Source organism: Hermetia illucens, chromosome 2 (genome assembly GCF_905115235.1).
Source record: "Hermetia illucens chromosome 2, iHerIll2.2.curated.20191125, whole genome shotgun sequence".
Lineage (NCBI taxonomy): Eukaryota > Metazoa > Arthropoda > Insecta > Diptera > Stratiomyidae > Hermetia > Hermetia illucens.
The window spans coordinates 2,042,551-2,055,777 of record NC_051850.1 but is presented as its reverse complement, the minus strand read 5'-3'; the positions used below and the strand labels follow the sequence as shown (position 1 = coordinate 2,055,777).

The 13,227-nt window shown below is 42.9% G+C and overlaps 1 protein-coding gene across 2 annotated transcripts in view; it reads left to right on the top strand.

The window, feature by feature from the left end:
* Positions 1 to 13,227, top strand: part of LOC119650363 (cyclin-dependent kinase 12) — a 35,302-nt gene that overhangs the window by 5,752 nt on the left and 16,323 nt on the right. For both annotated transcript variants that reach the window (XM_038053054.1, XM_038053053.1), the window contains exon 2: positions 7,174 to 8,552. In XM_038053054.1, coding sequence (XP_037908982.1) covers positions 7,340 to 8,552 — 1,213 coding nt within the window. In that variant the 5' untranslated portion in view covers positions 7,174 to 7,339. The remainder of the gene's footprint in view (positions 1 to 7,173; positions 8,553 to 13,227) is intronic.

Below are 13,227 nucleotides of genomic sequence, written 5' to 3'. Positions count from 1 at the left end.
GTTTTGATACACCGACCGCACTTCGAACTTTACCTTTCGGGTCGCGGTAGAGCAATTGAATCCGGCGCACGAGTTCCTCTGGTACCAGCTGTTATCTTAGAGCATGCCAGATGAGTTCGTGTGGCACACAGTCGAATGCTTTCTCTAGATCCAGAAATACAATGTAAAGAGGGAAATTTTTCTCATTTTTCATGAGTAACGGTGGAGCGAGTATTGCGTTAGTAGTTCCGCATTTCTGGACAAACGTGGCTTGATTCGCTGTTATTGAAACGATTGGAATTGCTGTTTCATTATTGCCAGTCAGATGCTGTTCTACCTTTCTCAATAACCGGATTGAAAAATTCACTTAGCCACAGTGTTGAGTCCCAGCTCTTCATTTTCTAGTCTTCAGATGTGATATCGTTAGGTCCTGTGGTTTTCCTCAATTTCATTCGTTTTCTTCCTCGACTTCAGTGGCCCTGACATGGAGTCTGTGCCTACTATAATGTCGCGAATGGGCCACACTCTACCCCGAGGTTCGTGTTTTTCCCAGATTCCTCTGAAACCGGTACGATCTTCCATTCGACAGCCTTGGAGTCTTATATTGCAGATTGAGGAGTTCTACATAGGCTTATTGCTGCCAACTGCTGTTGTCTTAATACCTTGCCTTTGAGTAGGACTCTAAGAATTTTGCTGTTGTCCACTCGCTCTATACGGTCTCCCCACTGATGCTTGGGATCTTAACATTAATGGCGCGCACCTGTTGTATCGCATTCTCTATCTGTCGTGTACCCACACTGTTTCTGGGAACTCGACATTTGAAAGCATTGACTTTTTGCTCTCCGACCAGGTTCTCCAGGAGGGCGATCAGATCGGATTCTGTAATGGGACTCATCACGCTCCACGAAGCCTCAATGGAGATTATCTGATCAAATGGGAAACGGGAAGCCCTCTCTGAACATTTGTTCCAAGAGAAACTATAAGAGTTCTCAGTCAAATTTAGGAGCTGGTATTTAACCTTTTATTCTTTTATTATTTGAAATAGGTTTTTGACATATTTCTCGTATGTTGCAAAGTTCAATACACAATTTCAAGAAATTACTCTTATTATAACTTCGAGATTCACCTTCCTTGTCCGGTAGAGACAGTGTGCGCCAACGACAGTAATAATCGGTTAATTTCTATATCCGCAAGCTATAACTACCTTGCCTGTTATCCTTCGGACAATAGTAAAATCCAAGTTAGATTCCCTCAAATCTCCTTAAAAGTTTTACTGTTAGTTCTCACCCAATTACATTCCTGGAGAAGCTACAGGATTAAAACGTCGGCTATTATGAGGTTCTGATAATTATAACATCCGCACCCCATTTTATCTACCCATGCCCGTTTGTGCGCGATGGACGTTTCTGATGTCCCAACCCTCCAATTGTTTCCCTATGTGCTTCCTTCGTGCTCCAGGATAAATGCACTAGCTTACTTGGTTTGCAGCACCTCCTGTAAAAATTTTCAAATGCAGGAAAGAGCCAACAAAGCCCTCCGGCTGCACTGGTCATGTTCCAAGCTCAGCCATGCTTGCATTTACCAGCTTTTGCCTTTCATCGTCCTGTACCGGACATTCATATAGCACGTGAGGTGCTCTGTAGTAACAGCGACTGCTTGTGCTGGAATTGCGTTAACTTCCACTTGACGTCACCGTACCCTATAGAGATTTGGCTATTAAAATGATTGGCTATCATCCACTTCATTTTTAGCCTCTTCGTAATGTCTGGGAAGAACACTGTTGTGATTAGCTCCTTTCACTGTGGTCCCATCTCCTCTGCCATTGTCTGGTCATGGCTGCCCTCAGCTTGGTTTTCGTGCTTATGGAATGGTCTTCATTAAAGAGATCTCTTTCCACCAAAAAGTTGATCCCCATCCTAAGCATGTACAAGTAGTGCTTCTCTATTACTGCCAGCATACAAAGAGCATCAGTGGGGGTAGTCTGATATGCTCCCCTAACTGCGAGAAACGCCATTTGTTATGCCGACGTGTGATGGGCCTTATGTATGTTTTATTCGTATACCCTGCCCATCCTATAGCTCCCATAAGTTACAATCGGCACTGATAACCTTTGGTATAGGATGGTTTTTGACCGATTTCCTAGTCCCGAGTCTGAATTTGCAAGGCCAGCAAGTTGACTGAAGATCTTTTTCGCCTTATTAGCACATTCATCCATATGTCGCTAATACTCTTGTATCCACTGATCCATAAGTCTAGGTACTTAAGGTCTGCTATCATTTGAATATGTTGCCTTGTGCTTTCAGTTGTGGCTTCCTAGACAATTTTCCTTTCAGGAGGATTGCCTGCGTTTTCCTCGCTGAGAGTTTTAGTTTGAAATTGCATCTATCGCCTTTTTAAGGATTTCTACCTCGATTTGGTCACCCCCTGACGCCTTACCATTCCGAAATCGGGCGGCTTCTGCTTCAAGTTGCAATTTCGGACGGTCTCTCAGCTTCTGCTTTGTTTCTACCGCGGTCTTCTGCCTTGCTCCTGATTGAGTGCCTAAGAGCACATTAATTCACTGTGAGTGGTCCTGACAGGAGGAATGGCTCCAAATGTCGGCAATGCTTGTGGAAGTGGATGATGAGCAAATTGTTCCGTTGAAATTTGCTCTAAATATTCTCGCTATCTATCCGTCACGGCTTGCTATCTATCGTCGTATTCGGTATCCTGCGTGCGCTCGTGCTTTGTAATGGACCGCTCGGGTGAAGGCGATCACTTTCTTTGCATTCCGGTTGGCATTCTTGTAAATTTGTCAATTGGGTAACGTTTTATCGTTGAGAAATTTGTGGTAGAGGCGTTTCTTTCCACGGACCTTTATTTCAATATCGTCATTCCAAACCCCAGTATCTCGTCGTTTGGAATATGAGGGATCCTAAGTCCACATCTACGATATTGGACCGGATCAAATGGAGAGCAACTTACTCCCTAATAATCATGTGCTTTTGTACTCTGGAAAGCCAAGTAGTAGCAGAAATTAATCCGATGTCGCTTTGTTTTTTTTACATTTATCGCAAGGCACGCTTTCTTGAACTGGGAGTCAGTTTGTGGCAGGATTCTGAAGGCAATGCAATGGGGACTCCACCAAAAACAATTTTTCCAGCTTTTGATGGGCATATTATAACCCGAAACAAAATTATTGAAGGGATTCTGATTTATTTCTTGGCCCCCTACTCGAGGATATACGATTCCGTAGACTACATAACGACGAAATCTATGAGCGATACCACCACGACCGTCTGGTTGTGGATAAAATCTGGCTCAACAGGTTGCGGTGGGTATGAATGAAGATGATCCAGCCTGGATAGTCTATAAGGGCAATATTTATAGAAGAAAAAGAAGACGAGATAAAGCCTGCCTGAGATGGAGTGATGGCGTAGGTCAGGACGCCAGACAGCTTTTAGGGATATCGAATTGGTGGACCTCGGCGGAAAACCGGGATGTCTAGAGTTCCTTATTAAGGCAGACCTAGAACGGAACCCGTTGTTGCGCCGTTGATGATGATGATTTACTTGGATGTATATTTCCCAAAATCGCCTAAATGGCGTATAACACTAAACCACGCCTACGCGCAATCGTTTCTATGCTTCAGTTTTCTCCAGGTCTTCCCGAGAAATTACTTTTCTGCGCCTCGTATTTCAATAGATTTATGGATATTGATCAACTTAACTGAGTTACACCTTTTTTAGCCAGAAACTGCTGAACAATAGTGGCTGTATGAGGCCGGGCATTATCGCAGACGAGGAAAAAGTTACGGTCGCGTGTGCGATACGCGTACACAAGCGGTTCAAAACTTGTTTGTAGAACTCGGCATTGGCGGTCTGATCCCCTTCGGAACAAATGATGAATCCCTTTCCTATCGAAAAATGGAATTAGCATTGTCTTTACTTTGGAGTTTTTAAACCGACATTCTTCCCTTGCAGCTTTGTTTGAAGATCATAGCTGAATCACCAGCTCCCCGTTTTCTCCTCTACAAACCTGCACTAACATCCCCGATCGGCTTTCAAAACGTCAACTACACGAGCGTTTTTTCGTCTGTTTTCGTGCTCACTGATCGACCACTCCTTTCTTCGTCCTCCATGTTCTCTCTATCGTCGATAAACGCGGAATACCAACGAAATGGTGTTGCACGAGACATAGCTCGTATAAATTCGTTAGTTTTGGTACGGTTAAATTCGACTCTATAGCAAAATTTAATCGGGACACGTTGCTCCAAATTTTTTTTTCCTTTTTTTTCAATGATACAATAGGAAAGCATACGCTACAGAAACACACACTTACTAATACTAAAATGATCAGATTGAGATGAAACTTGGCATATGGGAAGGGGAAGGTTCATCAAAAAACTTCAGTAAATTTCATGAAGATCGCGTCATTGTACCCTTTTTTTGAAGCGTAGTCGCAAAACTTATGGGACGCCCCTTGTAATTGCAATGTCGCGCCAAAGATTATTGTTTGTGATTTGGTAGTTAGGAATATATTTGTTAAAATTATCTGATGCTCCTTAACTACGAAAGTAGATGGGAGGTGGAATATGGAAAGGACTCTGTAGAATAGCAACTTGCATGATTTGTTCCTTAATAAATTATTTGCTGTTTTTAATGGTAAGTAATTTTCTTTTTAAATTTCAATTTGACATTTTTCTGCCTCTTGGGGGGCAGAATTTAGAATCCTATGTGCCGCTATATTCGAACAAACATGTTCTTCATTTCTACATTTTGTGTTTGTTTCGTAATATCTTCGTTATTTTATGTCAGAGACGTAACCTTTAAGTATTTCATCTTCTGAGAAATACAGTGAGCCCGTTTTTATTACGCCAAACCTGTACCTTTATAAAGTTATGTTCCTGCCATAGCCTGCGCTTTAAAAATTCCGGTATGCCTTTAGCTGGGCCGGACTGGCTTTTGACCGTCCTGATCTGCTGTCTTTCTCTCCGTCCTTCCAGACGTCACCTGGAGTAAGGGCCTGTCAGAAAAATACACTGTTGTGAATAGAAGTCAGCACTGCAGCTCTGTCAGCATCTAAATACAGTTCTTGAAGCATGAAGGACGATTACGCTGGCATAGGATATCTCGAGCTCTACGGTCAGTAGCCAGGATTTATATTACTTAGTGGGTTGATCTACATTGATATTCCTGCTTACAACATTTTAACGTTTTGCGATTTTCGAAGTTTTTTGTGCTAGTTTCAGAGTTGAATTTAGACATGAGGCTTGTTGTTTGAAACTTGATGTTTCGTCTAAAGAAAATCCTTGTCTGATACCATATCTTCTTTTATATCTCTGGGTTTAATATCAGCTTGAAAGGTTATGTATATTTCATGTGCCTCCTCCTGTATTTCACTAATGTATTCTGGTGATTTGCCTCGAGGATGCACATTGTAAGTATTCTGGAAAATGCAGACTCTGAGACTTTAGAAACTCCTTGCGAATATGTCAGCTTTCCCCTTTAATAATTGGTGAAAGGAATCTATAAGATATTCTCCGCTATCTTGCTAGGCCGGATAGCCCCATACGCCCAGAACATCATTGGCCCATACCAACGAGACTTCACACCAGGCAAATCAGCAACAGATCAGATTTTCTCTCTGCGGCAAGCGATGGAAAAACTGTTGGAATATGGACAACAGTTGCACCATTTATTCATCGACTTTAAAGTCGCCTGTGATAGCATAGCCAGGGTAAAACTGTACACGGCCATGAGAGAATTCGGTATCCCGATGAAATTAATAAGACTGACTAGGCTGACCCTGACCAATGTGCGAGGCCAGATAAAAGCAGCAGGATCACTCTCAAGACCATTCGACATCAACAAGGGGATGCCCTATCATGCGTCCTTTTTAACCTGGCCCTCGAGAAAGTGATCCGTGATGCTGAGGTAAATGCAAGAGGTACGATCCTCTTCAAGTCCACCCAACTACTGGCCTATGTTGACGATATCGACATCATGGGAAGAACCACCCGAGACGTACAAACCGCGTTCATCCAGATCGAGCAGGCGGCGCGAGATCTTGGGCTGCACATCAATGAAGGCAAGACAAAATATATGGTGGCAACGTCAGCACCGAAGACGAATCAACCAACAGCATCAAACCGCACTGGTCAAACACAAACACGAAGAAGAATAAGGATAGGAGAATACAACTTTGAGACCGTTGACAATTTCTCCTATCTAAGGTCGAAAATCACAACCGATAACAACTACGATGATGAAATCCGCGCACGGTTGTTGTTAGCCAACAGAGCCTATTTCAGCTTACAAAGACTGATTCGCTCGAAACGTCTCACCATAGGGTCAAAGCTCTTACTGTACAAGAGTATGATCTTGTCAGTCCTCATGTATTCCTCGGAAACTTGGGTTCTTAGCAAGAAAAATTGCGAACTCTTGGCCGCGTTCGAGAGAAGAATCCTCCGAATAATGTTTGGCCCCCTACATGAGGATGGACGATTCCGTAGCCTACACAATGACGAAATCTATGGGCGATACCATGACCGTCCGGTTGTGGATAAAATCCGGCTCAATAAGTTACGGTGGGCGGGTCATTTAATCACTTAAATTGGTAATCCCATTGTATGGAGTAGAATTCCCCATGACAAGTAAACTTTAATAGATTGCTCAGTTGAATAAATTATATTGATATAAAACGAATTCGTACGTTCTGGAAAAAACGGTCATTTATTCAAACCCATCTTGAAGCTCCCATAAGTTCAGAAACAGAATTTTCCGACGAAAACAGGTTGTTTATACCTAGCCCATGTCTATCAACTTTGCCGCGTAAATCACATCAATCTCATGCGACGGTTTGAATAAATTTTCATACTTCACTGACCATTGCAGTAGAATACAGAAGCTGGTCAAATACTTGATATATTTTCCGATGCAATAGAAAAGGAACCAAAAAAATATTTGTGTCACCCCAAGTATGGAAAAATTGGAAGTAGATAAGCACAGCGGTTTCATAATAACATTGAAAAGACGCCTAGGATTAGATAGAGAAATCGCCACATTATCTGTCATATTAAAAACTCAAAACTTCTTGCTATCTTTAGATTGTTATCAACTTCTCTTGGGACTTGGGTTTATTCGTTTTTTTGTCAGTAATTTTACGCGTATGAATCGTTTTCGAATTCAGATTAACAACTTTCTCTCATTTCAGGTACAATAATATGACTCATCAGACTACTTGAGGCATTCAGGGAGGTATTTCCTTATGCTTTAAACCATCGGGTTTACAAGGTGCCGTTTGATAAACAGATCCGGTGTCCTCTCCGCTCGTCGTGACAATCGACAAAAAACTGACTGCACATCATCTACATCAGATTATGGACAAAGATCGAAGCATTAAATTTAGTATTAGCAGCAGCAGTAGCAGCCGTAGTAAACATTCGAAAAAGTCCAGTAAAAAATCAAAAAAGCGACATCGCTCTCGTGATTCGGAAACAGAAGAATCAAAACGTCCCATATCATCACTAGTCGAATATTCTGACGTTAGTTCTGAGGATTTCTCTGCGCCTGAGGCCGGAGAGATTAACACCGAAGAAAGTGTATCTTTGAGCGATGCTGACAGAGAGCCCAAAGATCCGGCAGCGATTGCTAAACGAGCCACAACAACAGCTCCCACGAAAACGGCTGCAGTCGAAGATGAACTCGACGAGGAGCAACGAAATGCTCAACTTGAAATGGAACGAAGTATCGCGAAAATGTCACCGGGTCAGGTGAGGAGAATGATAATTGGCTCACCGATCAATTCATCATCGAACTCATCAATACAGAAGTCAGCAACTCGAAGCCCCAAAAGATTGGACGACGTGGCTCAACCGGCGGCAGAACCGCTATCATCATCGGAATCTCTGGATGACGACGACATGAGTGGGCGGAAGCGAAAGAAACTTAAAAAAGACAAAAAGCATAAAAAGAAGAACAAGACGAAAAAACGGAAAAAGCGCCGACAAAAGTCTGTATCTAGTATTGAGACAATTTCGGACAACGATTCCGTTTTGGACGAAACAAATTTCACCCCGCCAATTACAAAACAAAATTCCCCGGCCGAATGGGATCGGACGTATACGCCGCTAAAAGAAACAAGTCCTGTTTCAATAGGCACTCCACCCCTGAGGCCTGGTAGCAACGCTAGTATATATTCAGATGCGACTGTGGCTCACCCACCGTCCACACTACAGCCTAGAAATCGCACTCCAACCTCATCGACGCATCATCGAACGCCTCCGTCGCGACCGATCATTCCGTCTAGCGGTGGAAATAGTAGTACTAAAAAACAATCGCATGGCAATTATATTGCATCGCCTCATACGCCTCCATTAGCTGTAAGTCATCAAAAATCAAAATCTTCATCAAATTATCAAAGTCCGGCGAATAATGATGATATGATTGTGGATCGACATCATCATCATATGTCGTCGTCTTCGTCTTCTGGACATGCCCATCATCATCATAGTCATCATCACTATCACCATCATCATTCGTCGCACAATTCAGGTAGCGAACAATCTAGCCGACGAATTACAGTGTCGCCTGGTAAGTAGACGATTTCTTTACTAAATTGAAGGTTAAGGTTTCATTGTTGAGTAGGGTTTAGAAGGATTTTGTTTTGTTTCTCGGATCAGAAAAATAGGAATTGCATTTTGTTCTGGGGTTGATCATGCTGCATCGATTTACTCATTGTAATGACCCTAGTGTTTGGGGTGACGTTTCTGTTTGCTAGGATAGTTCCTAGAGTAGGAGTACTTCGATATAGGGGAAGAAAAGGTTATAGTTTGAGTGACGTTCTTTTGAGTTGTGGAATCATCGTCACAATAGTTTGAGAAGTGTCTGATTCTTAGGATTGTATTGAAAATGTAAAAAGAACACTTTAAGGGCATTCACCGGCAGGTGTGCCAATTTGGAAGTAGTGACTAAGGCGTACCCTCGTGCTCTACCACGATCCGAAAAGTAAAGTTCGAAGTATGGCGGGTGTATCAAAACCGCTTCGTGTCTGTGTTGGTATTCATCAAGGAAGCGCCCTCTCATCACTTCTCTTTGTTTTTGTTATGGACACCGTCACACGGGACATCCGCCCTACACACTGCTTTATGCAGATGATGTTTCCTAGTATCTGATAGCAAAAATGATCTCGAGCAACTTGTTCAAAAATGGAATGATCGCCTCATGCAACACGGTCTCAGATTGAATTTAAACAAAATTGAATTTTTGACGACCGATCCCCATGAAACAGGCACAATCACTGTCAGCGGCAGTGATCTGCCCAGAACTGAGCGATTTAAATACCTCGGGTCAACGCTATCACCCAATGGAGAATTGCGTTATGAAATTGCTTCACGTATTAACGCAACCTAAGTGAAGTGGCATTCCACAACTGGTGTCTTTTGTGATCGACGTGTCAACGAACGTCTCAAATCTAAAATTTACCGCAATGTTGTCCGTCCAGTCGCTCTCTATGGTTCTGAGTGTTGGCCGACCATAAAAGACAATGAACGACATCTTGCGGTAATGGAGACGAAGATGCTACGTTGGACTAGTGGCGTCACACGTTTAGATCACATCCGAAATGAGGATATCCGCGATCGTTATGGGGTTGCACCGATCGTGGAAAAGTTGCGAGAGAGGCGTCTTCGATGGTATGGTCACGCAATTCGTGCAAACGAGAATTCACTTGCCAAGATTGGTCTGAACATCGAAGTCGATGGTAAACGACCAAAAGGCAGACCTAAGCAACGGTGGCTTGATACGCTGGATGGGGACTTAAAAGCCTCGAGATTGCACCCAGATCAGGCATTCGATAGAGCCAAATGGCGAAACCGATCACGACGAGCCGACCCCGCTTGTGAACGGGACAAAGGCTGAAGAAAAAGAAGAAGACTAAGGCGTACCCTGGAATTTTCTTAAGGTTTAGCTTTCTCCCTAATGAATCTTTCAACTTTTTGCAAGAATGCATGCGGATGCTTGAAGTTCTATTGGTTGAAATAATTCTTTCAAGGAAACGGCGAATGCGGTGGGTTCACCATTATTACTTTTGGCCCAAGTCTCATTGACAAATCTTATGAGGCTCTGTGATTGTTGGTCGGTTGATCTCAGCTACTTTTCACAATGGTTAGTCATTAAACTACTTAAAAAAAAGTTTACCAAGGACATTCACAGCCACTTAATGGTTGAGGGACTCTGCTCCTCCATTCTCCACAGTTGCACGCCTGGCCAAGGAGATTGAGCTGGGCATTACATCCACTGAAGATGAACATCGTAAAGAACGCCCATTTACGTCTATCACTGCAGAAAAGAGGAAAAATCCGACATTGTTGTGTTGGCAAATCGAAGAGGAACAAGTGTTCAAGGAGTCCTTGTGATCGAATTGTGCATGAGAAAGGCTTCTGCACGTTAGCTATGGAAAATGTTAACAGCTGAACTAAAGGAATAACGAGTCGACATTTAGAAGAAGAATTTCTGAAGGAAGTTTGTTGTCACGTTTCATGACCATGGCTGATGATTGGATTCACCATTTCGATTTTGAAACGAACCAAAAATCCATGACTTCAAACGAGCCTCATCATCGATGTACTCCTTCAACTTCGGAAACATAGAAATCGCTGGGCGCAATATCAGGGCGGTGAGGGGATGAGCAATGACTCTACAGTCAAATCCCTTAAGTTCTTCATTTGTTGCAACACATGTGGACGCGCCGTTTCGTAGTCTCACCCATTTGGTGAGTTTTCCACTGCGACGATTTAGAATTGCCCGTCTGAACTTTTTCAAGGTCTCGCAATAACTTGTCGAGTTTATTGTGGTCTCTCTAGGCATAGATTCGATCAGTAGTATACCACGCCGTTGCCATCACTTTTCCTGCTGGCAGCTTCTGCTTTAACTTCTTCGGTTTGGGCGACTCGGTGTGTTGCCATTGGTGAGGTTGATGTTTTGTTTTCGAATTAAGGTAATCGCAACACGTTCCATTCTCTCTAAACAGTGGAGTTTAAGAAGTCTTTTGCGACGACGATGACGGGCTCCATCGCGGATGGCTCTCAGACCGGTACTGACTGCCTCAGACGGGCGATTGTTGTTGGGGCGGTGGAACCAGCGAACAAGCCGGTGTTGTTAGATTTCGCCTATCCTCACGCGAGGTAAATTTACAAGGTTATTTTCGAAATAATCGACAATCTTCTTTGCGGCTTCCAAGGCTTCTTCAGTGGTTACTTTGAGAGTTTCATCGGAATCTATCTGGACAGTGGGAAGGAGGTATTAATGATATCCCGCAGTAAATCAGGGTTGATGATTGGGGGCGAGCGCTTTCCCTGGATTCATGCCATGAATGCCTTGTATGCACCTCCCCATGAATCTGTCTGTCTGTCACACCGCATTTACTTGGAAACGGCTAAACCAATTGTCACGAAATTTCGTTAGAACGTGTGGTCTGTGAATCCCTTTACATGCAAGTTTGCTGACTAAGATTGTCTCATTGTTATGCTTCTCTCTGTCTTTCATCTTTACTTTTAGAAGAAACGTCAGAAGAAACGTAGAATGTCAACGGGTATGCCCTGTGTTAAAACATCTCACCGGACTGAATTTATTATTTAAGGTTTTAAAGAACTGAATGAACTTTTTCGGTGGATATCTTTAGTCTTGGGGAGGAGGGAGGTTTTATTATGTTGATTCGGTGTTTCCGTACCTTCTTTTTATTTTCCCAAATCTTTACGCTCATTTCTTGAAGGCGAGCATTTATTACGTGGGTCGTGCGTAACATAAGGTTCCTAAACCCGTAGATTGGGATTGAGGTGTCCCCTTCTCGACCGCACCACTCTCTGCGTCTCTAAGCCGCTCAATGACAGCCTAGCAGCCATACAAAATGGAGCTCATCATTACCGTTACCGCCATATGGAAATCTGCGCTATGATACTTTTTCGATTGCCTTCTGGAACAACAATAAACTCTGACAAACATTATGGCTTACTAAGAAAACAAAGAGGCGCGATTTCAAACGGTCGAAGGGGAACATTGTCCAAAGGAGTGTGACTAATCCATGGCAACGTTCATTTACAAACCATTCTTGTATTAGCTAGCCCCGTCGGACCTAGGGTGGGTAAAGCCCCTTGAAAGGAAGCACTCAAATAGGGGTATTTGATCCCTAGCCTACAATGAGCTCTGCGGCGTCTGAAATATGGAATTAGATAACAGTCATTTAAGACGTTGAGTTCGATATCGCCCGGCCCTGTGCCATGGGTGCTTGTCGAAATTTGGGTGCAATTTTCGGTGAAAACTTTGTAAGCGAATGTGTGTGTCAGCAGCGATTCGTATGACTTCGTGATGGAGAAGCTGATAAAAGATCAGCCGTGTTTTGGAAGGAACGAATAGAAAGAAGGAGAATAAATTTACTGTTGCTTAAATATTAAAGACGTTTATCGTGGGCCATACTACCATAGAAAGCACAATCCGATCCCTGCATATATATTCTGAAATTAGATTCCTGGATTCTCCAAGAGTTGTCGCTCAAGAACAATGAAGAACGCCTGAACGACTGCATTTCACGACGAAAATCGGAAAGTTTTCCTCCGTTTTTGACCACTGGGGACAACAAGTGGGTTCTTTACAAACAGTTAAACAGTTTGCAAGAAGAAGGGAACACCCACATTGGCATCAAGAGCAGACGTAAGAATTTGTTTTTGGTGAGATATTCAGAGGATAATTCACTGGGTCACAACCAAACCAGCGAAAGTAAAGTATGCCCAGATAATAGAACGTAATGAGGCAACATTGAAAAAAAAACTCCATCGCTGTTGAATAGAGGTAAATTCATATGTTTTTTCACCATGACAACGCTAAGCCTTACGGAGTTAGGTGCTTGGTCTAACTCCCTTACTCACGCACATTCTGTTGAGTTTGTAATTTTACTAACACCAATGAATTGTATCTGAGGATAAACGGGTGAGGTTGGCAAGTTACCGGAGCTACATTCATGAGGTATTCCGCGGGAAGTTTCGTCTCGAAAAGTTATTAGAGATTGTGTATCGGGCGGTCGTCTTTTTTCCGAATTTACAAGCTTCTGGATTAAGCTCAATTTCCAATGACTGTTTCGAATCATATTGACACTAACCCATGGCGCTCCTAACCCAGTGAATTCATCTTATATTTGTTTTGGATCAACTCAGGCCTCTATGCCCTTAAGTACAACGCAGGGAATCCTCAACTAAAGACTGACATACGATGTACA